Source organism: Gopherus flavomarginatus, chromosome 3 (assembly GCF_025201925.1).
Source record: "Gopherus flavomarginatus isolate rGopFla2 chromosome 3, rGopFla2.mat.asm, whole genome shotgun sequence".
NCBI classification, from domain to species: Eukaryota; Metazoa; Chordata; order Testudines; family Testudinidae; genus Gopherus; species Gopherus flavomarginatus.
The window spans coordinates 89,578,258-89,600,634 of NC_066619.1; the positions used below are offsets into that span (position 1 = coordinate 89,578,258).

At 39.9% G+C, this 22,377-nt stretch overlaps 1 protein-coding gene across 2 annotated transcripts in view; it reads left to right on the forward strand.

Moving 5' to 3' along the window:
• The window catches only part of FANCC (FA complementation group C), a 143,385-nt gene that overhangs the window by 23,000 nt on the left and 98,008 nt on the right, over positions 1 to 22,377 (forward strand). For both annotated transcript variants that reach the window (XM_050945827.1, XM_050945828.1), the window contains 3 exons: positions 3,519 to 3,692; positions 5,298 to 5,382; positions 12,770 to 12,864. In XM_050945827.1, coding sequence (XP_050801784.1) covers positions 3,528 to 3,692; positions 5,298 to 5,382; positions 12,770 to 12,864 — 345 coding nt within the window. In that variant the 5' untranslated portion in view covers positions 3,519 to 3,527. The remainder of the gene's footprint in view (positions 1 to 3,518; positions 3,693 to 5,297; positions 5,383 to 12,769; positions 12,865 to 22,377) is intronic.

Here is a 22,377-nt window from a genome sequence, read left to right on the forward strand (position 1 = left end):
TTTTTTCAGTTCTATGGCATATCTCCTCATGTGGCTAAATCAAGGAGAAGCTCAGGATAATTCAGGAAAAGTTACTTTTGCAGGGCTAGATTCCATAGTTTAAAAGGTACACAAAAATGTTGCTGTTAGACTAGGAAAGTTGTAGGCCTCTGAAGAAAGCAAACATTGAGATATATCCTAGAAGGCAGGATGCCCAGGACAGAATAGGTACAAATGAGAATTTGCCGCTCACATGTATTCTTTGGTGACAATCTGGAAGAGTCAAGATCACAATTCAACAAAACATGCAAATACATGCTTGAAGGTTAAGTGTCTTTTTGAACAGGAATGGATTTAAGCACTTGTTTAGGTGCTTTGCTGAAAATGATGTCCAGGTGCCCATGCCTACAATGAGTACAGTAAGTAAACCCCTCTGAAATAGGTCATCTGACTATGATCTGTATAGCAATTTACTGGAGGGGCTTTTCCTAGGCCAGCAATACAATTTATTCAGATTTGGTGAAGAGCATATGAGAAGGGAAGAGAAAATACACTTCTTGTTTTGGGTCTAGGGTAGAAGTTTGCTACACAGCCCCAGCCCCTCTCCTGTGGCTCCCAGTCCAGTCTATGTACTGGATTTGAGTCCTGCATTTCTGCCTTCATCACCGCTCTGTGTAAGCTTATATGCTGTTGACACAAAGACCCTCTTTGCAATATTCAGGCAGCGCAGAGGAGTCTTCTGAACAGTCACTCTGGTAGCAAGTCTCATTTTAAACAGTGTGGAGGGCTTTTTGTAGACCTTCTTCACCAGGCTTAATTTACCCCCTGAAAATCATACATCCAGATGTAACTAATTGTTATAGTGCTTATTCATTAACTATTTTTTAAATACTTATTGGCTAATAAGACAGGACATTGTTGGATTAATAGGTGTTTGATACACAGTTCCATAAGTGTTCAAATGACAGCAACAACAAAAAATGTAAGTGCGAGTTTAGTAACTAATGAAAAAAAATGTGGGCTTTGTTTACATTTCCTTTGATCACTTTTTAAAACAAACATGCTCTAAATACTAGCTATCCAACTGGTGTACCTTACTTATTAAAATGTTTTCTTATTGGGTGGGATCCAAAGTCCTGTAATAATCTGAACAATACTGTAGTTCATTGTTTGTTTATCTATTTATTTATTACTGTTTAAAAGTGATGGTGAAATTTTTTAAAAAATCTGGCCTAGGTTAGTATTGTTCTGAATTAGTAAGCATCTCATGGGTGTTATTTAGCCTGTGTGAAAAGAGATCATGGTGGTCTGTGTCAGGCAGTTGTGACTTGTAGGAGTACTGCAACTGACTGAACTTTGTCTTGGCCCACATGACATGGCACATAGGTCAAGGTTACAAAAGGTTGTACCCTGTCGCATACTAGGGGTCAGTATCCACTGACTCCAGTTGCTTCTGTTATTGTCTGAGTTCAGTTTCCAGTGAACAAAAGTCCGTATCATGAAATTGCCACCACATTTGGCACTAATTGACAGCTGCCTTAGCAGTCTTGACAGAAAAGACAATGATTGGGTGGACACGGGCACTGAATAGTCTCAGCCCTAGAGGTCTTCCCTTCAGGGCATCTTTCCACATTGTGGAAAGTCTTCTGTTCCACTGTCCATACTGTTGTATGTATCTTGTGGCTAAACGGAGGAACTCATTCTCCACTGGTCACCCTCTAGGATTTTTTCTCAGAATTGGATTCACTGAGATCTTTGTTTAAAGTTTTCATTTTAACTAGAGAATATTATTTTCAAATGAAAAACACGATGAACAATAATTTATTGAAATCTTTTCCTTCTGGTTTTCTAAGTGCTTTTTTTATTGGGGTGGAAGATTAGGACATTTGGTAGAATTTTAGATAGGAGGGCTTCTTATATTCTTGAAGTGTTTCCAACTCTCACAATATTTTTTTAAAGGTTCTCCTGAATTTCTCATTTCTGCCTACCAACTTTTGAAGTTTTGCCCTTATCTAGTATGTTCACCACCTCCCATTACTCATGGTCAATGGAACTAAACCATAGACTACTCTCAGAAAGATGGCCACCATGTCTCCATAACCTATGTAGATAAAAGTGGGGCTTCTGCTAACAAAGATGGATGATCTCTCCTATCGTTTCCAATGGGGCTGCAGCCAGACTGCTGTATGAGGACCAATTGGAGGCAGGAGAATGTGGGGGTGCAGTGAATGGCACTGGTGGTGGTCGGGGAAGAGAACACGAAAAATGAGTGAGTTAGGTAACTAAAGAACTGAAGGAGTGTTGGAAGGTCCAGGGACAGACTGAGGGAGAGGCAGCAGAGAGGGAGAATGAGATAGCAGACTGATGAGAATATGAGGGGGAAAGTAAATGAGGGAAGACAGGCGGCTGGATGGGAGACAGGCGGCTGGAGGAGCAGCTAGGGAGTACTTGAGTAAGACAGCTGCCTATCCTGTCTAGACAGGGAGAGGATTAGAGATGGGTAGGACAGCAAATCCTCACAACTCAAGGGTTAGGAGAGGGTAAGACGAGTGTCATCTGAGTAGTGCAGTAGAGAGGGTATGTGTGGGGGGTGTTCAGTTCTGACCCTGAGATGATCACAGGTGGCTTCCTCAAAAGGTGAAGAAAAATCAGGAAGCAGGTAAAAAATGTGATTAAAAATCATGATTTTTAAACCAATTTAATTTTTGAAGTATTTTACTTTGGTTTTAGTTCATGATTTTTGAATGTTTGGTGTTCATCATACTGAGCTGGCTCTAGGCATGCTGCTTCTTGGAAATATTGAATTCCAAGTATATAGTGTGTCGTACAGTTTTAATTAAAACAGGTTTATAAATAAGATTGTAATAATATTTTCTTTTTTCTGTGTTTAATAAGAAATGAAGGGGAAAAGACCGAAAATAGGGGATTAAATTCATTAGACAACTTTTAAGGAAATAACTTTTCTTGCCTGAAAAGCTAAAGGATACTAATAGATGTAAAATTTTAAAACATTTCCTCACTTTTGATAACAAGCTATTTTAAAACTTTCATACTAATTTGAAAACTGGATATACTTTAGATTTCTCATGGTATGAAATAAATCCTAAATAAGCATCATTTTGAGAATATATGTTACCTTCTTGTAAAAATAAGATACTACAGGTGATGGGTAGTGAAGTTTCACAAACAATACTTTGCACACAGCACAGCTGCATTTGTTTGTACATACCCCCACACGTTATTTTACTACTCTTCTAATGAAATATTGGTGATGACAAATTCAGATAGTAAAAATCTGAGCCCCAGCTGGGTGATATATTTTAAAGTACTGATTACTATTCAGTCACTGCTATTTTGACATAAAGGGGTCATTATTTTACCCTCTTATAACTATAGAAACCACTTTACTGCTTTATGGAGCATCTACAGACTGAAAAAAGATTCTCTTAATTTCCTCCCACTTCACAGATAAGATATTAGCAAACTTTTTTCCCATTGTATGTTTAGATATGTCTGATTATAGTTCTCATCTTTTTTAGGGAGAGGGGATGGCCCAACATACTGCTGTCCCTAAATTGAGCTTTCAGTATTGGCTGGATAAGGCTGTTGAGTGGGGTCAAACCACCACTTTGGAATCCCAGCAAGATGTCTGCCTTCAGTTGCCTAAATTACAGGAGTTTCTACAGCAGATTTATGAATCCTTGAAACATATGGTAAGTAATTTAGCAGGAAGAATGAACTGTTTTGAAGACTGCCTCAAACAACCTGAACCCCATGTTTTGACAAAACCAAAAAGTGAATGGTAGCGGAGAGGCTTGTGGTATTGACCTAATGTATTGCTGGATAAAAGAGGCAAATTGGGGAAGCAGCCACAGGTAATGCAAACAGGAATGTGTTTCCTGTGTCCCTGATTTATTGTGAAAGGAGCTTTTTTTTTTTGATTGGTTATGTTGTCACATGAGATTTCCTAGCCAATCGAGTAGAGACTTTTAAAAACTCCTTAAAATAAACACAAATTTGATTCTTGTTGTCAGGTCATAAATTGGATTATTTAAAAGCCTTTACATGCAAAATTGTAACTGATCCCTTAAATCCTAAAGAGTCTGTTGACATGCTAAACCCAGTGCTGTGGCACATATAGTGATTTCCAGCACTATGGTCGGATCACTGGCAAATATTACTAACTATTCTGGTTAGTAATTTGAGTATTTTCTTTCTTTCTTTCTTTCTTTCTTTCTGTCAGGTAAACTTTAGGTGGTGTTTTTTGTTGTAACTTTTGTGTGCATTGATTCAGCATAGCAGTTTTCAATAATACAATATCGAGTTGTGAGGTTAAAATGCTCTTCACCTCATGAAAAGATTAACAAAAGAAAAGTATTTTTTTTCTGAAATTAAAGTGCAGTTTTCAAATTGGTTTTTGAGTGAGAATTTTTTGTGTGTATGTATACTTTAAGAATAGAGATTTTTATATGAGAAAAAAAATAAAATCTATTTTTTTTTAATGTTGCTACTTCGGTGAGTACTTTCTGAGATTTGGCCTCAAATGGACCTTCTATATATGGCCCCAGAAAGTCTAGGACCAGCCCCAGTCTGAGACAAATCTGAGGAATTTATTGCAGCAGCAGGAGATGGTTATTGTTTCTGCTACTTGCACATTATCTCAGCACACTACCATTTTTAAAGCCTTCATTTATTAGACAGTAAAGCTACAAATACTGAAAAATAGGCTGATTGCATAAGGGTCTATATAAACCCCACTATCTACTACTTTTTATAGTGAAGCTGCTTTCTATTTGTTTAAATTTTCCTTGTATTTTTGGTAGGTTCAGCGTCTGTTAAATTTTATGTCGTGACTGACTTGTTACAATGTCATTTGCCATGCAGTAAGCAGGAGTAGCAATATGTAGATACTTATCTTTATGCCATAGCTTCTATTCGTTTCTTCACAAACTCCATGGCATAATGTAAGAAAACTGTAGGGATCAACAGACTACTTTAATTGTATTTTACTACCTGGAAATTTGTGTTATTTACAAATATTATAGCCTTTCCTGACTACTCCACATAAGGAAAATGAAGTTAATTTTCCAACATAATTAAACATTACCCTAAGGGAAATATAGCTGAGATTTAGCTGACCTGGATGAAGTATTAAGTTACAGCTGTGGCCTGAAAGCTTTGCTTTTATTAAATATCTGAAGGTCTTCTGCTCGCCGATGTGTACCTTTAGCAAAATAATAATGTAATTTACGGTTATCTAGGTAATTAATGATAATCAAGTATTTTTGATGTTCAGTACATTATGTTTTTGTTTACAGAATTCCACTACTGCACTTCAGAGGTTCCCTTTAATTGGTCAATTACTAGGAAGACTTTGTTGGAATCCCTTTGTTGTTGGATATGGTAAGAACTTGAAACTAGCTTTCTGCAAGAGTTTCTAGAATTTTCCTTTCAAAATGTATTTTTTAAATTTCTGGGCACATATTTTGATAGTTCATAAAAACATGAGAATGAAGATAGTTTGTTTTGAATTATGTTATTGATCAGAAACGATAGTACTTGTTCCATAATCTCACTCTCGCTCACTCACTCACTATGGGCCGCCAACCACAGATCTCCAGAGTCCTCTATCCTGGGCCATTTGCTCTAGCTGGTTCCAGGTATAGCCCATGTTTTTTGCTATCAGCCTTTGTTCTAAAATCCATCCACTTCTTCTTCCCTTGAATAAGTAAGAGGTTCTTCAAGACATCTGCAAGGTAAGGGGTCTCAGTGATTACCTGCCTCTTTTTCCTCAGAACCTTCCCCAAAGTGCTTGAATGAATCCTTCTTGGTTGTAAACTTTTATCAGAAGGATCTCACCTCTCCTCGCATCAGTTATTTAAAAATCATTTGTAGGGTTTCTGGAAGCCTAACTCTCAAACTCCTTTCACTATTCTCAGAGACTTGTTTGAGGAAAATGCAAAGTCTCTTCTTAGTAAAGAATCTCTATGTTGTTGGCACTGCCCTTCCCCTCTTCAGAAGGATGAAAGCTGTCAGGTGTGGAGGAGCTTGTGGTTTGGACAGAGACATCTGTTAGGAGAGGATCTATTAATGGAGATTCTCTATATCCTAGTAAGGAGAAGAGGATGGAAGATGATAAAATACGGGTAGGATCAGATGAGAAACAGTCAAATGAAAAAGAGTCCCATTCAATTACATCCGATAATGGCAGACAGCTAAAAGGTGACAATTTTTTAAGTGCTTATATATATAAATGCTAAAGGTCTAAATAGTAACATGGGTGAACTTCAGTACCTCATATTAAATGAGGATATTGATATAATAGGCCTCACAGAAACTTGGTGGAATGAGGGTAATCAATGGGCCACAGTAATATCAGGGTGCAGAATATATTGGAAGGATAGAATAGGTTGTACGTGGGGGAGTGGCACTATATGTGAAAGAAAGCATAGAGTTGCATGAAGTAAAAATCTTAAATGAACTAAACTTGTACCATAGAACCTCTATGGATAGTAATTCCATGCTTGAATAACAGGAATATAGCAGTAGGGATATATTACCGGCCACCTGACCAGGATGTTGATAGTGACTGTGAAATGCTTAGGGAGATTAGACAAGTTATAAAAATAAAAAAGTCAATAATAACGGGTAGGGCTCCGTGTCTGTCATGCTGGTTGCAGAAGTCACGGAGTCCATGACTTTCCGCAACTTCCGTGACTTCTGCAGCGGCCTGTGTGGCTGATCCAAGGGCTGCTCAAGCTCTGAGCAGCGGTTTCTGGGGTGGCCAGAGCAACCACTGCTCAGTGGCCCCTGGCAGCCTATGCTTGCTGGGCCCTCTCCCCCAGCAGCAGTAGTTCACCCTCCACCCCAAGACTGAGTCAGGGGTATTTATAGTAATTTATAGTATAAGTCATAGACAGGTCATGGGCTGTTAATTTTTGTTTATTGCCCGTGACCAGTCTGTGACTTTTACTAAAAATACCCATGACTAAACTGTAGTCTTAATAATGGGGGATTTCAACTATTTCCATATTGACTGGGTACATGTCACCATAGGACAGGATGCAGAGATAAAGTTTCATGACACCTTAAATGACTGCTTGTTGGCGCAGCTAGTCCTGAAACCCACAAGAGGAAAGGCAGTGCTTTATTTTATCCTTAAGGGAGCACAAGATCTGGTCCAAGAGGTGAATATAGTTGAACCACTTGGTAATAGTGACCATAACATAATAAAATTTAACGTCTCTATAGGGGGGAAAACACCAAAGCAGCCCACAATGGTAGCATTTAATTTCAGAAAAGGGAACTACACAAACACGAAGAAGTTAGTTAAACAAAAATTAAAAGGTACAGTTGCCAAAACTGAAATCCCTTCAAGCTGCATGGAAACTTTTTAAAGACACTGTAACAGAGGTGCTCAATTTAAATGGATATCCCAAATTAAAAAACATAGTAAAAGGACCAAAAAAGTTCCACCATGGCTAAACAACAAAGTCAAAGAAGCAGTTAGAGGCAAAAAGGCATCCTTTAAAAAATGGAAGTTAAATTCTATTGAGGAAAATAGAGAGGAGCATAAACTCTGGCAAGTGAAATGTAAAAATATAATTAGGAAGGCCAAAAAAGAATGTGAAGAACAGCTAGCCAAAGACTCAAAAAGTAATAGCAAACAATTTTTTTAAGTACATCAGAAGCAGGAAGCCTGCTAAATAACCAGTGGGGCCATTGCAGAGAAACTAAATTAATTCTTTGCATCAGTTCCATGGCTGAGGATGTGAGGGAGATTCCCAAACCTGAGCCTTTCTTCTTAGGTGACAAATCTCAGGAACTGTCCCAGATTGAGGTGTCATTAGAGGAGGTTTTGGAACAAATTGATAAATGAAACAGTAATAAGTCACCAGTACCAAGTAGTATTCACCCAAGAGTTCTGAAGGAACTCAAATACGGAATTGCAGAACTACGAACTGGTATGTAACTTATCATTTAAATCAGCTTCTGTACCAGATGACTGGAGGATAGCTAATGTGACACCAATTTTTTAAAAAGGCTCCAGAGGTGATCCCAACAATTACAGGCTGGTAAGCCTAACTTCAGTACCAGGCAAATTGGTTGAAACTATAATAAAGAACAGAATTATCAGACACATAGATGAACACGATTTGTTGGGGAAGAGTCAACATGGTTTTTGTAAAAGGAAATCATGCCTAACCTATCTACTAGAATTCCTTGAGGGGGTCAACAAGCATGTGGATAAGGGGGAATCCAGTGGATATTGTGTACTTAGATTTTCAAAAAGCCTTTGATAAGGTCCCTCACCAAAGGCTGTTAAGCAAAGTAAGCTGTCACAGGATAAGAGGGAAGGTTCTCTCATGGATCGGTAACTGGATAAAAGATGGGAAACAAAAGGTCGCAATGAATGGTTTGTTTTCAGAATGGAGAGAGGTTAATCTCTCAGGGGTCTGTACTGGGACCAGTACTGTTCATCATATTCATAAATGATCTGGAAAAAGGGGTAAACAGTGAGGTGACAACATTTGCAGATAATACAAAACTACTATAGGTAGTTAAGTCCAAAGCAGGCTGCGAAGAGTTACAAAGGGATCTCACAAAACTGGATGACTGGGCAACAAAATGGCAGATTACATTTAGTGTTGATAAATGCAAAGTAATGCACATGGGAAAGCATAATCCCAACTATACATATAAAATTATGGAGTATAAATTAGTTGTTACCACTCATGTGACAAATGAAGGGGAGAGTAGTTCCCTTTTATGGATACCACCCAGCCAGCCAATTAGCTATAAAATTCCTCTTAGTAGCTGTTTTCTACTTGCTTTACCTGTAAAGAGTTAAAAAGTCCATAGGTAAAAGGAAGGGAGTGGGCACCTGACCAAAAGAGCCAATGGGAAGGCTAGATCTTTTGAAAATTGGGAAAAAACTTCCCCTTTGTCGGTCTGTGTTGCTCTCCCGGAGAGCGAAGACAGTACTGGCATTATGCTGTAAAAGCTTGGGCCAGGTATAAATCATACCTAGAAACTACCCATTTTGAACCGCAGATATGTAAGTAGATCAAGAAATGTCTATGAAGACACGATTAGGTTTATCTCTTTTATTTCTTTATGGCTTGTGAACTTCTCTGTGCTAGCCCCAGGTGCTTTTGTTTTGCTTGTAACCTTTAAGCTGGAACTCTGGAAAGCTATTCTTGCTTAATTTTTGTATTTGCTCTTTTTAAATCTAGCAATAGCCTGAGTTTTTAGATGTATTTTTTTCTTTTTTCTTTTTCTAAATAAAGTTTACCTTTTTAGTTCTGTGTCTTTAGAGGTTATGTAATTAGCTAGTGGCAACAGCTGATTTCCTTTGTTTTCTTTCTCAGCTTTTCCCTCCGGGGGTGTGGGTGTGTGTGAAAGGGCTTGAGGGAACCCCACAGGAAGGAATTCCCATGTGTGCCTTCCTGAGTTCTCAAAGGGGTTTTTGCACTTGGGTGCTGGCAGCTTCTACCCATCCAAGATCAGAGAAAAGCTATAACCTTGATAGTTAAATACAAGCCTGGAGTGGCCCGTATTCATTTTTAGAATTCTTGGGAGCCCCCACCTTCTGCACTTGAAGTGCCAGAGTGGGGAATCAGCCTTAACAATTATGATAGGCCCACCGAACACGTCCTTTTAGAGGAACAGGTTGGTGAATGAGACCTTTTCCTAAGTTCATCCCCAAAGTGGTATAAGAATTCCACCTGAATCATCTGTCACCTTACCACTCTTCTTCCTGAAGCATCTCTCTTCGCTGAGAGAAAAGATGCCTTGTATTTGGATGTTTCCAGGACTTTGCTTTACTACCTCAACAGGACTACGCCATTCAAATTCTCTCCCCCTGCCTCTGTGTAGCCATATCAGCTTGTCAGAAGGTCAAGCCATTTTGTTTGAGAGACTTTCACAGTGGGTCATACAGTGTATTTCCACCGGCTGTTAGCTGGTTGGTGAGCCTCTCCCACTGAGAGGGTACAGACAGCATCTTCTGCCTGCTTCTGAAATGTGCCAGTCTTTGAGATCTGCAAGAAAGTCATGAGAAGCAACCCACTCACTTTTGTTAAACATTATGCCTTTAATATGGTAGCCTGGTTGGATGCCAAATTCAGGAGAACAGTATTGCAGTCACTGTTTGACTGACACCGCTGAAAATCCTCATTCCTGCTGATCACAGAAGACGCTACTTGCCAGTCACCTAGAGCGGGATCCACACTGACACATGCTCAAAGAAAGAATAGTTACCTACCCTACAGTAGTTGTGGTTCTTTGAGATGATGTAGTCAGTGTGAATTCCACAACCTGTCCTCTGTTCCTGCTTATGGAGTCTTCAGCAACACAGGTTTTGAATTGCAAGGGAACTGAAGGAGGGTTGCAGCCATTCCTCCCCTTCAGGTCTTCATATTGGAGCACAAGGAGGCACGGAGCACATGCTTAGCCCCAATGAACACTACTAGTCAAGAAAGTCCAGTCTTGTATGCATGAAACGTATGTCCACCTACAGTTGATACACGCTGACTATAAAATCTTGAAGAACTACAGTTGCTGTAGGGTAAGTAACTGTTCTTTATAGTCTGTGCGTCCCTGATTAAACAGTTATAATACAATGTAATATTTTGCTCCTATCACTTCTGCTTTTTCTTCTCCCTCTCCATGAATAAAGTTTTGATTGTGTGAATTATGTAATTCCATATTTTTTATTAAGAACTTCTGTCTGGCATACTGTAAATGTGTGTGCATAAGCAGGGGAAAGACAGAGACAAGTTTGAAAATAGTTGAACTAGATTCTGTTTTTTGTAGGATGTATGGGCTTGTGTTCTTTTGTATAAAGCATCTTTACTGCTTATTACTTAAATATTTTTGGTTTTGCATTAGCAATGTAGCAGTTTTGAGATAATTTTAATTACATGTATTGTAACAGTGGTGTTTTTAATAAAATTTAAAAATTTTGACTCCCAAAAGTATAAGACTGTGATAGGGTTGATTGGAACAAAAATAATTATTTGTTTAATTTCTCTCCTAAATAATTTCATACTGGGAATTTTTTAATTGAAATGGTGCTTTTGAAGATGATAAAATTGTTAAAATGCAAAGTGTGCAAACAGCTGAATTCTAATTGTGCGTATTGAGTGAACATTGAAAGCACAAACCAGAACTGGGACATTTAGAATTTCTAGTGAATGATTCACAAGATGCCTCTTTTACATTGATCTTAAACAAACTAGGAAATTGTGCAGGCTCATAAAAATGTATATTAAAAAGATCCCAATGCACATAACAACAAAACTGTAGTTACTTAAATATGTGTGTTTGATAACAATTTCTTTACAGAGATGTTAGTCAGTGGGAGGCCAGTGATGGCCTACAGGCTTGTTGGACATTTATTGAAGAATACTGGTTTAAATCAATAGTAACATCTTTGATCACCTGATGAAAATACAGAAGTTACTTAACGAAGCTTGTATTTCTTGTCTGCAGGCTTTGCCAACAAAGTACTTCTAAATGATACTGTTTATTACATCCTGGATGACAAGTATATTGAGAACAGCAAAAGTCATTGTAGGGGATCATTTTAATGCTATAATTTCTTCTACCATTTATAAAACCCTTTGAGTAATAGTTTTTTATATTATTGTTAAGAATAATAGCACGTAGTAAGGTAATCAGAGCTTCTCTACTATTAAACCCAGTTTTTGTAGGTTTACAGTATAACCATAAAATTTTATTCTGGGCTGGAATTTGAGATATAAGCTTAGCCTCTGCTAAAGAACAATATTTAAAACATTTTAAAAAATATATAATTGTACTCCTATTCAGAACTAAATTTTGGGAAAGAGTCCACAAGCCTGAGTAAACTGGCTATGCAGGCACACAGACTTGCTCAAAAGACATTAGAATCAGAATCCTCAGCTCCAACTTTCTAATTGTCTGTGTTTACATGGACAGGGGTTCTTTTGTAGTGTATGGTGGAGTACCGGACGTGGCCTGTTGGGTTATGGGCTAGTAGAACTATGTAGTGCATGGACCTACTGGCTATCCATTCATTTCCTTTGATCCATTCACTAATCTACCCTTCTGTGGTCCTGATGAGAAAGCCACAATGGAGCTTGGTTGTGCAGTGTTTAGGTGTTCGCGGAATCTTTTTATGCGCCATGCGGCCTGGCTCCACTGTGCAGCAGAACTGTCACATTGCCATAGCATGTGGTGTCTAATACATCCATCTACAGGGCCCCAAGATTTTCACCCATGTTATGAATTACTTTTACAATCCATAATTGAAATTTGCAGGGATAAAGTTCATTTACTTCTGTGTATATATAGGTATGGTTATGATAAAATAGTAATAAATCTTGTCTAACAACGGCTTATAATTATGGCTAATGATGTTAAAGAAAAATATAAAGAGAATTAAACTGCACATTAACTGTAATTACTAATTTAAAAGAGTCACTGCTATGCATGATTTTAAAGATGATCTGAATACTGTATAGGCTTCAATATTTTTAATATTATCTATGCAGTTCATTGTGTTCTATGCTTTTACATGTTTTTTTAAATTACTATTGAAGGAAATGAACACACAAGAACTACATGTGAATAATATTAAGGTTGTGATGTATATCTGATCTAATAGATGCCTTTAAAGTTAAGATTGACATTTGGGTCTTGGGTTGGATATTGTAACAAGGATAGAAGATTGCTGTGTATACGATTAGTCTATATTTTTACTTTATTTTTTTTAATGTATCTTTATTTGCTTTTGTTTCTTCAGATGAGAGCCAGAAAACTCTAATGTGGTGCTTATGTTGTCTGTACAGCAATGAACCACAGAATCCTGTGGAATTGAAGGCTAACAGCTGGATACTGGTAAGCAAATGAATCCTCCCCTTGACTGCTTTGAATTAAATTGATTATTTAAAGGTGCTACATCTATAGCATAGAGACAGTGTGTAATTTCAGAAACCACTCCAAAGACAACCTACATACATGTTGTGTTGAAATATGTTCCACTCTAATTATAACATAATCTGTGCTAGCCTGTCATTTTGAATTTTAAAAAGATAGGGTGCTCAAATTAGGGTAGTTTTAATGGCCTTTATACAGTGGAGCCCTAAATCTAGTAACTGCAAGTCAGGAACAAAGACCAGAAATCAGAAAGGAAGAAAGTGCTATAAAAAAGAACCTTTCAATTAGGGTAGAATAAAATAATCTGGAGACATGCCATTGTTTTGAAAACAATTTATATTTGCTCTGTAATTTAGGTCTTTTCTGTTGCTTTGTTTTTGTTTAATCTCTCTTGCCTATGGAGAAGCTAATTGTATCCAAACTTTCTTTAGAGACAGTTAGTGAAAGAAAATACTTGTGTGCAGATTTATATTTAATGAGCTGTAAGAAATAATGAATACTTAAAACACTTTAATGCCCCATTCAGGGTTAATGTAGGCACATCTGTTGTTCACATTTTATGCACTTACTCCCTGAGCCAAAAAAGCACAACTTATGAGTGCTTAAAGTTAGGCATGTGCTTAAGTGATTTGCTAAATTGGGGACTTAAAGCACATCTAGTTAGATTAGTGTAATTTCATTGGATTGACTTTCACCTAAAACAAGAGATGATAAATATATTGATGGAATGGTTAAGAGTCTCAAATATGTAGGGCTTCAGGATAATAAGTAATTGAGCTGATATAACCTATTACAGAGGTGGGCAAACTACGGCCCATGGGCCAGATGTGGCCCGTGGGACTGTCCTGCCCGGCCCCTTAGCTCCTGGCGGGGAGGCTAGCCCCCAGCCCCTTCCTTGCAGCCGCACTGCCGTGTGCTCCTGCAGGGCAGCATGTCTGGCTCCGGCTGGGCAGTGCGGCTGCTAGACATGCCGTTCTGAGCAGCATGGTAAATGAACTGGGCGGATTGGATAAGGGGCAGAGAGTCCCAGGGGGCAGTCAGGGGACGGGGCAGGGGGCGCTTTGATGGGGCGGAGGTTCTGGGTGGGGCGACGGTCAGGGGACGGGGAACAAGGGGGGTTGGATAGGTGTGGGAGTCCTGGGGGGCCTGTCAGGGGCGAGGGTGTGGATAGAGGTTGGGGCAGTCAGGGGATAGGGAGTAGGGGGGGTTGGATAGGGCGTGGGGTCCTGGGGGGGAGATCATGGTCAGGGGGTTCTTGGGAGGGGGTGGTCAAGGGACAAGTGGGGGAGGTTGGATGGGTTTGGAGTTCTGAGGGGGGCAGTCGGGGGTGGGAAGTGGGAGGGGGTCGGATAGGGGGAAGGGCCCAGGTTGTTTGGGGAGGCACAGCCTTTCCTACCCAGCCCTCCATACAGTTTTGCAATCCCGATGTGTCCCTTGAGCCAAAAAGTTTGCCCACCCCTGATCTATTAGCTGAAATCTTTGCTAATGTTGCAGCATTTTTGAGGTTTATCAAAGCAATTTGTTTGTTGATTATATATTTCAATTCATATGTATCCATCTCTAGATTCTATAGTAAAAAATTACTAATCTTAAAAAAATAAGGGCCTGATACTGCAAATATGTATGCAGGTGAATAACTTCCTACATCAGGAAGGTCACTCACATGCATAAACATTTGCTGGAATGGAGCTGAAATCATGAACTCCTTAGGGTACGTCTGCACTACCCGCTGGATCAGCAGGTAGTGATCGATCTATTGGGGATTGATTTATCACGTCTAGTGTAGGCAGAAGTGGAGTCGACGGGGGAGCGGCAGCGGTCGACTTGCTGCTGTCCTCACGACTTGCTGCTGTCCTGTCCTTGCTATTCGCGTAGCTGAAGTCGGGGTATCTTAGGTCAACCCCCCTGCTCCAAGTCTAGACGTAGCCTTCATAATTCAGGGTTAACCAAAGTCACCCTTCTTGGTTTCTCTAACCCCTTTCTTATCCCACTCCTTTCTTGAGAGTCTGAAAAAACTGATAGGCCTCAGAACTTGTCCTGAAGGTCAATATGCTTTGGATTCACTGTGCAGTAGAGTTACTATGGTTTTAGTTAAGGATGCACTGCAAAGGACTTATTTTTTTAAATGTGCTTGTGTCCTTCTTTGTGTCTTTATGATGTCTAAAGAATGTAATTATTTTTTAATATGTGGAGTGAGGTGAAAAGCTGGCTTTATTCGTACATTTTACCTTAAATATATCAGATTATTAAGTCTCGTCTTTCCTGATTTTGCTGGAGAAACTCTTGGTGAGTGTGTTGAATCTTTAACAAAGAGATCCTTTTTCCCAAATGCTAATTAGATATTCAAGTTCAAGAGCTGTTGACAAAAGACACAAAAAACTACCCAAAGTATTTGAAAACAGTCTGAGTAAAAATCATTTCTCTTCTTATTTTACCTTTCACTCTCTTGACTCTTAGGATGTTGTCATTTCACAAGTTCACCAGTCTTTACAGAGTCTTCCTGGTTACATGAGACCTGAGTTTCTAATGTAAAAAACAAGCAGAAATTATTTTTTCCGGCCTTCTTTGTACACCTTAAAACCCCAAGAGGTCACAAGTCTATTCTGCAGGCCATCTTTAATAAATATTCACTGTTGCCTGAAGTTAATAGACAATCTGCGAAATAGACAGAGGAATAAAACAACTTACCTTGATTTAGCTACCTGTGGGACAGTAGTGTAGACTGATTCCTCAAATGGAAATCGGAAGCAGTTTCCTTGCTAAGCAATTGTATTAGTACAGAGCAGCTTCTCTTTTAAAACAATGAAAAGAGGAGAAAAAAAGGGGCTAAATAAAGAAAGAAAATGTATTTTAACTACGTAAACTGAATGTACATAGAAATGTTCATGTATCAATGCCAGTGTGCATTTTTTTCTGCTGTTTTGTGCCTGTGCAAAAGATATTAGTTTATTTTTTGTGACAAAAAGAAACAAGTCTGTTCTCTGTTTGTTTGTAAATGGATTGTGATGGGAAAAAAATCAGTGTATATTCATTCTGTATCATCTTTACTCTCACAGTTTGTAAGGGCTAAATCTTTACCTAGGCATCACAACAAAATGATGCAGAGATTCTGTCTTTGTAGAAGTCCTGTTGGTTTGGGCAAGATTCTCCATAATGAGCTGTGGGTATTCTATGGCATGCACTTAACTGCTGATCTGACCAGGAGCAAAATTCATGCTGCTTCATAGCACTTGTTGCAGATTGTAACATACCTATTAGCCAGCTAAAGGAAGGCTAGAGATAGGCTTTTATCTAGCATATCCACTTGCATATGTTGTTTTTAGATAAGTGTACATACCTGACAGCATCCTAACTATTCTTTGAATATTTTCTTGAGGCTTGATTCAAAGCCCACTGAAGTTTGGATCAGATCCATAGTGCTATTGTAAGATCCTGTGCTGTTACTTCCACCTGCCGTTAACCTTACTGCAGCACAGAGGAGCATTTGCTTTATGTGTAGCTTCAAGTCATTAATTTTATTTTCAACCCTAGCAAGTTGTCAGGAATCAAGTAAAATCAGCCAAAGGTGACGTTATAGCTAGGAGATTAGTTGTGATCTATTATTTGGTCTTATTTCTTTATTTGCACAGTGCCGTTTGTGTTCATAGTTTTTTAAAGACAATTAAAAATTAACATTCTCTGCTCTGAGAGGTTTGCAGTCTATGCTCCTGATCCGAGGCCCACTGTAACATATGGGACTTTTCCATTGAGTTTAATGGGCTTTGGATCAGACCCTAAATTAGATGTAACGTAGCAGGGGTTGATCACAAAAGGGTAATGAAGTGGGTGTGGGAAGATGGAAGGCATGAATTTGACTAGTGGTGAGATATTCTAACTGTTACACGTTCATCTTGTAAGTTAATTAAAATGTATAAAATTTAAAATTTAGTATCTTAGAATTTGGGGATGGTGAGAGGAAGATAAATGGAAATAAATGATTTTTGGGGATGGGATTATTGAGTAAGGTTGGATGGTGCACAAACTCAGACAAAAATTTGAGATTAAAAGATACTTTACAAGTGTTACTTTGACAGTATCCTTTCAAGCATCAGTAGTATTTCCCCGAATGGTTAAATTCTCTTTCTCTCACTGTTTCTTTACTGTGCACCTTACTTTCATCTTAAAATGTTCTAAACTGTTTTTCAAAAAGGTAGCTAGCTAAGGTAAATTGTTTTATTCCACCATCGTCCTTTGTAGATGGTATCATAATTTCAATCAATGTGATGTAATTAGGACCATATAACTCCCTATTTGGAAACTTGAACCAGAAGTTAGTTAGTTTGCCATTTTCACACTCAATTGCATGTGAAAACCAATTTGTCACTGTAGGTTTGCTTGTGACAGCTGGCATATTTTTATTTTTTAAATTGTTTTTTATTAAAACATTTTTTAAATAAGGAATTCTGAAGCAGTTGGGTTTTTTGGACACGTGAACCCACATATAGTGCATTAGAAGTTGTTTCCTGCAGCAATGGTAACTTGGCCACATTTAGACTATATACTAATAGGATACAGAACTATATAAACATACATACAGTATGTAAAAAGAGACTGAAATATATTTGCTATGGGAACTGTAATTTTGAACTTTGTCTCGTGTTTTTGAATTCTATAAAATAATATTGCCTGAATGTTGTTTTTTCTGCTTGTTGTTTTTTTTTTTTTTTTTTTTTTTTTGCGCTGAGTAGCAGAAAGTGTAAATTGCTTCTTGGAAAATGTATAATATCAGTAAAATGTCAAAACCAAATTATATCTATGCTGAAATTCTTAGTGACTCAAATAAGAAGCTGGAAACCACTACCCTTTTAATTTTAGGTTTCAGAGTAGCAGCTGTGTTAGTCTATATCCGCAAAAAGAACAGGAGTACTTAAATTTGTTAGTCTCTAAGGTGCCACAAGTACTCGTGTTCTTTTAATTTTAGGCACTTGCCAGCACAGACTGACTTCTTTGAAAGTGTTTCAAATCATGCTGATAAAGATGAGGGAATGAATAATTTTACCTATATATATATCTTGTTCACTGTTTGCTGTATGATACACTATGAGTGGGGGAGCTGAGAGCCTTGGTGACTGCCCAGCTGGGAGAGGGGAGCAAGGAACTGGGGCACAGCCCGTTCGGAGCGGAGAGTCTGATGGGTGCAACCCAGGTGGGTGCTTGGGGCAGCTGGCTTCTAGCTGAAGCTTCCCATTCACCCAGCTTTCTTGTCAATTTCATGGCTCTAGCATGGAGCTATGAAATTGACAAGAATGACAATCAACAGCCAATGTAAGTAACCCGTAACTTCCAGATGGACACTGCGCCACCCTAATTACACTGATATAAGCCCTACGCCTCTTGTGGAGGTGGAGTTTTTATGTCGGTGTTGTAGGCACTTACATCAGTGGGAGCAAGGCTGTAGTGTGTACGCTAATGTAATTAGGTTGACATAAGCTGCCTTATGTTGACCTAATGCTGTAGTGTAGACCAAGCCATAGATATAGAATATTAAATTGCTGAATTTTTGTTAAGCTTAATTGCAGGTCACTTTTAAATATGATCTGGAGGATGGCGTGGACTGTACCGTCAGCAAGTTTGCAGATGACACTAAACTGGGAGGAGTGGTAGATACGCTGGAGGGTAGGGATAGGATACAGAAGGACCTAGACAAATTAGAGGATTGGGCCAAAAGAAATCTGATGAGGTTCAACCAGGACAAGTACAGAATTCTGCATTTAGGACGGAAGAATCCCATGCACTGCTGCAGACTAGGGACCGAGTGGTTAGGCAGCAGTTCTGCAGAAAAGAACCTAGGGGTTACAGTGGACCAGAAGCTGGATATGAGTCAACAGTGTACCCTTGTTGCCAAGAAGGCTAACAGCATTTTGGGCTGTATAAGTAGGGGCATTGCCAGCAGATTGAGAGATGTGATCATTCCCCTCTATTCTACATTGGTGAGGCCTCATCTGGAGTACTGTGTCTAGTTTTGGACCCCACACTGCAAGAAGGATGTGGAAAAATTGGAAAGAGTCCAGCGGAGGGCAACAAAAATGATTAGGGGGCTGGAGCACCATGACTTAGGAGGAGAGGCTGAGGGAACTGGAATTGTTTAATCTGCAGAAGAGAAGAATGAGGGGGGGATTTGATAGCTTCTTTCAACTACCTGAATGGGGGTTCCAAAGAGGATGGATCTAGACTGTTCTCGGTGGTACCAGATGACAGAACAAGAAGTAATGGTCTCAAGTTGCAGTGGGGGAGGTTTAAGTTGGATATTAGGAAAAATGTTTTCACTAGGAGGGTGGTGAAGCACTGGAATGGGTTACCTAAGGAGATGGTGGAATCTCCTTTCTTAGGGTACGTCTACACTACGGGATTATTCCGATTTTACATAAACCGGTTTTATAAAACAGATTGTATAAAGTCGAGTGCACGCGGCCACACTAGACACATTAATTCGGCGGTGTGTGTCCATGGTCCAAGGCTTGTGTCGATTTCCGGAGCATTGCACTGTGTGTAGCTATTCCATAGCTATCCCATAGTTCCCGCAGTCTCCCCCACCCCTTAGAATTCTGGGTTGAGAGCCCAGTGGCTGATGGGGCAAAAATCATTGTCGCGGGTAGTTCTGGGTAAATGTCGTCAGTCATTCCTTCCTCCGGGAAAGCAACGGCAGACAATCATTTCACGCCCTTTTTCCCTGGATTGCCCTGGCAGACGCCATAGCACAGCAACCATGGAGCCTGTTCAGCTTTTTTTTTTTACAGTCACCGTATGTGTACTGGATGCCGCGGACAGAGGCTATACTCCAGCGCTACACAGCAGCATTCATTTGCTTTTGCACGATAGCAGAGATGGTTTCCAGTCGTTCTGTACCATCTGCTGCCAGTGTAATTTGGCAGTGAGATGACGGTTATCTGTCCTTCTGTGTTGTCTGCTGCTATCATGGGTGCCCCTGGCTGAGATCGGCCGAGGGCGCAAAAGCAAAACTGGGAATGACTCCCCTAGTCAATCCCTCCTTTATGGTTTCTAAAAATAGAGTCAGTCCTGCCTAGAATATGGGGCAAATGTACTAGAGAAGCAGTGTATCAGAGAGTATAGCTGTTCCGTGTCAGATCCCGCAGAAATGATGAGCTACATGCCATTCATGGGGAGTGCCCCTGCAACAACCCCACCCGTTGCTTCCCTTCTCCCCCAACCTTCCTGGGCTACCGTGGCAGTGTCCCCCCCATCTGTGTCATGAAGTAATAAAGAATGCAGGAATAAGAAACACTGAGTTTTTAGTGACATAAAATGAGGGGGAGGCAGCCTCCCGGTGCTATGATAGTCCAGGCAGGACATGAAGCAGAGTGGAGGAGAGGAGCCCAGCATCCCACTGCTATGATAGTCCAGGCAGTACAGAATCTTTTCTTTTCACATGAAAGGGAGGGGGCTGATTGAAGCTCAGCCCCCAGTTGCTATGATGAAGACGGTTACCAGCTGTTCTGTACCATCTACCGGGAATGACCGGGAGTCATTCCTATTTTCACCCAGGCGCCCCCGGCCAGCCTCACCTGAAGCCAGCCAGGAGCACTCACGGGTTGATAAGAAGGACATTTACCAGTCCTACTGCACCGTCTGCCACCGGGGAGGGGAGAGGAGCAGATACTTCTCTTCACTGCTGTAGCATCGCGTCTACTGGCAGCATTCAGTAGACATAGGGTGACATTGAAAGAAGTCAAGAAATGATTTCTTTCCCTTTTCTTTCACATGGGGGGGGGAGTAAATTGACGAGCTATTCCCTGAACCACGCCGGACAATGTGTTTGAACCTACAGGCACTGGGAGCTCAGCCAAGAATGCAAATACTTTCGGAGACTGCTGGGGACTGTGGGATAGCTGGAGTCCTCAGTACCCCCTCCCTCCCTCCATGAGCATCCATTTGAGTCTCTGGCTTCCCATTACGCTTGTCACGCAGCACTGTGTAGCCTGTAGATTTTTTTTTCAAATGCTTTGGCATTTCGTCTTCTGTAACGGAGCTCTGATAGAACAGATTTGTTTCCCCATACAGCAATCAGATTGAGTATCTCCCGTACGGTCCATGCTGGAGCTCTTTTTGGATTTGGGATTGCATTGCAACCCGTGCTGATCAGAGCTCCACACTGGGCAAACAGGAAATGAAAATCAAAATTTCTCGGGGCTTTTTCTGTTTACCTGGCCACTGCATCCGAGCTGAGTTTGCTGTCCAGAGTGGTCACAGTGGTGCACTGTGGGATACCGCCCGGAGGCCAATACCGTTGATTTGCAGCCACACTAACCCTAATCCAATATGGTAATACTGATTTTAGTGCTACTCCTCTCGTCGGGGAGGAGTATAGAAACCGATTTAAAGAGTCATTTATATCAATATAAAGGGCCTTGTAGTGTGGACGGGTGCAGCGTTAAATCGGTTTAACGCTGCTAAAATTGGTTTAAACGCGTAGTGTAGACCAGGCCTTAGAGGTTTTTAAGATCAGGCTTGGCAAAGCCCTGGCTGGGATGATTTAGTTGGGGATTGGTCCTGCTTTGAGCAGGGGGTTGGACTAGATGACCTCCTGAGGTCCCTTTCAACCCTGATATTCTATGACTACTATCTGCTTTGTCATCTAAAATAATAGTTGAGGGTATTCAGTGATCTGCAAACTATTATTGGTGGTCACATGATGTTAGTTATCTGCTTTATTTCCAGCTGCTAGATTTCATTAAATAAATCCTAAAAATACATCAAATACTTTCTATAAACACATTTGCTGTAGGGATGTTGCGTTGTTCTGATGGGGAGGCGAGGAGATGTGTGCATCACAACTAAGAGGGGAGGTGTTTATAGGACAGTCTCTAAAATAAGATGCACTATGAATAAGTTTGAGAACCCTGATCTTACAGACTTTTGCTTAATTTTATCTCTTTGTAAGTCATCTTACAAAATGACCTAGTGAAACCCCTCTCTAAGAATGAAAACGGTTTCGTTTTCACATTAGCTGACATCTGGCCTGCTCTGGGGAGAGTTTTCTGAGCCAGGCAGTGTGTGGTTATGTTGTAATATGGGCTGCTGCCCAGTATGACTGAAGCAGAATCACCAGGCTCCTTTCAGTCATGCTACAGGTTAGTTTTGAACTGGTGTTTCAGAAACAAAAGACCAGTTTTGTAATACTCTTACATATTGTTAATCTCTTCACTCCTCCAGGCAGGCTTTTATTTCTCATTGAGGTTTATAAATTGTAAAACCAGGTTTTTTATTATATTCATAAGGATTAGTAGCTTGTTATCAATTTTTGTTGTGTTATTTAGTAAAGCTGTGCGCACTTATTAAGAATTCATTGTGTTGGAAAAAGCAGTGGGAGAAAAATAGGTAGTATAGCTCCCAACTCATATCAATCTGTTTTTTTCTTTGTGCCAGGTACCTTCTCTTGATGCTTTGCTTCCTTATAATGATTAGCATGGATATAGT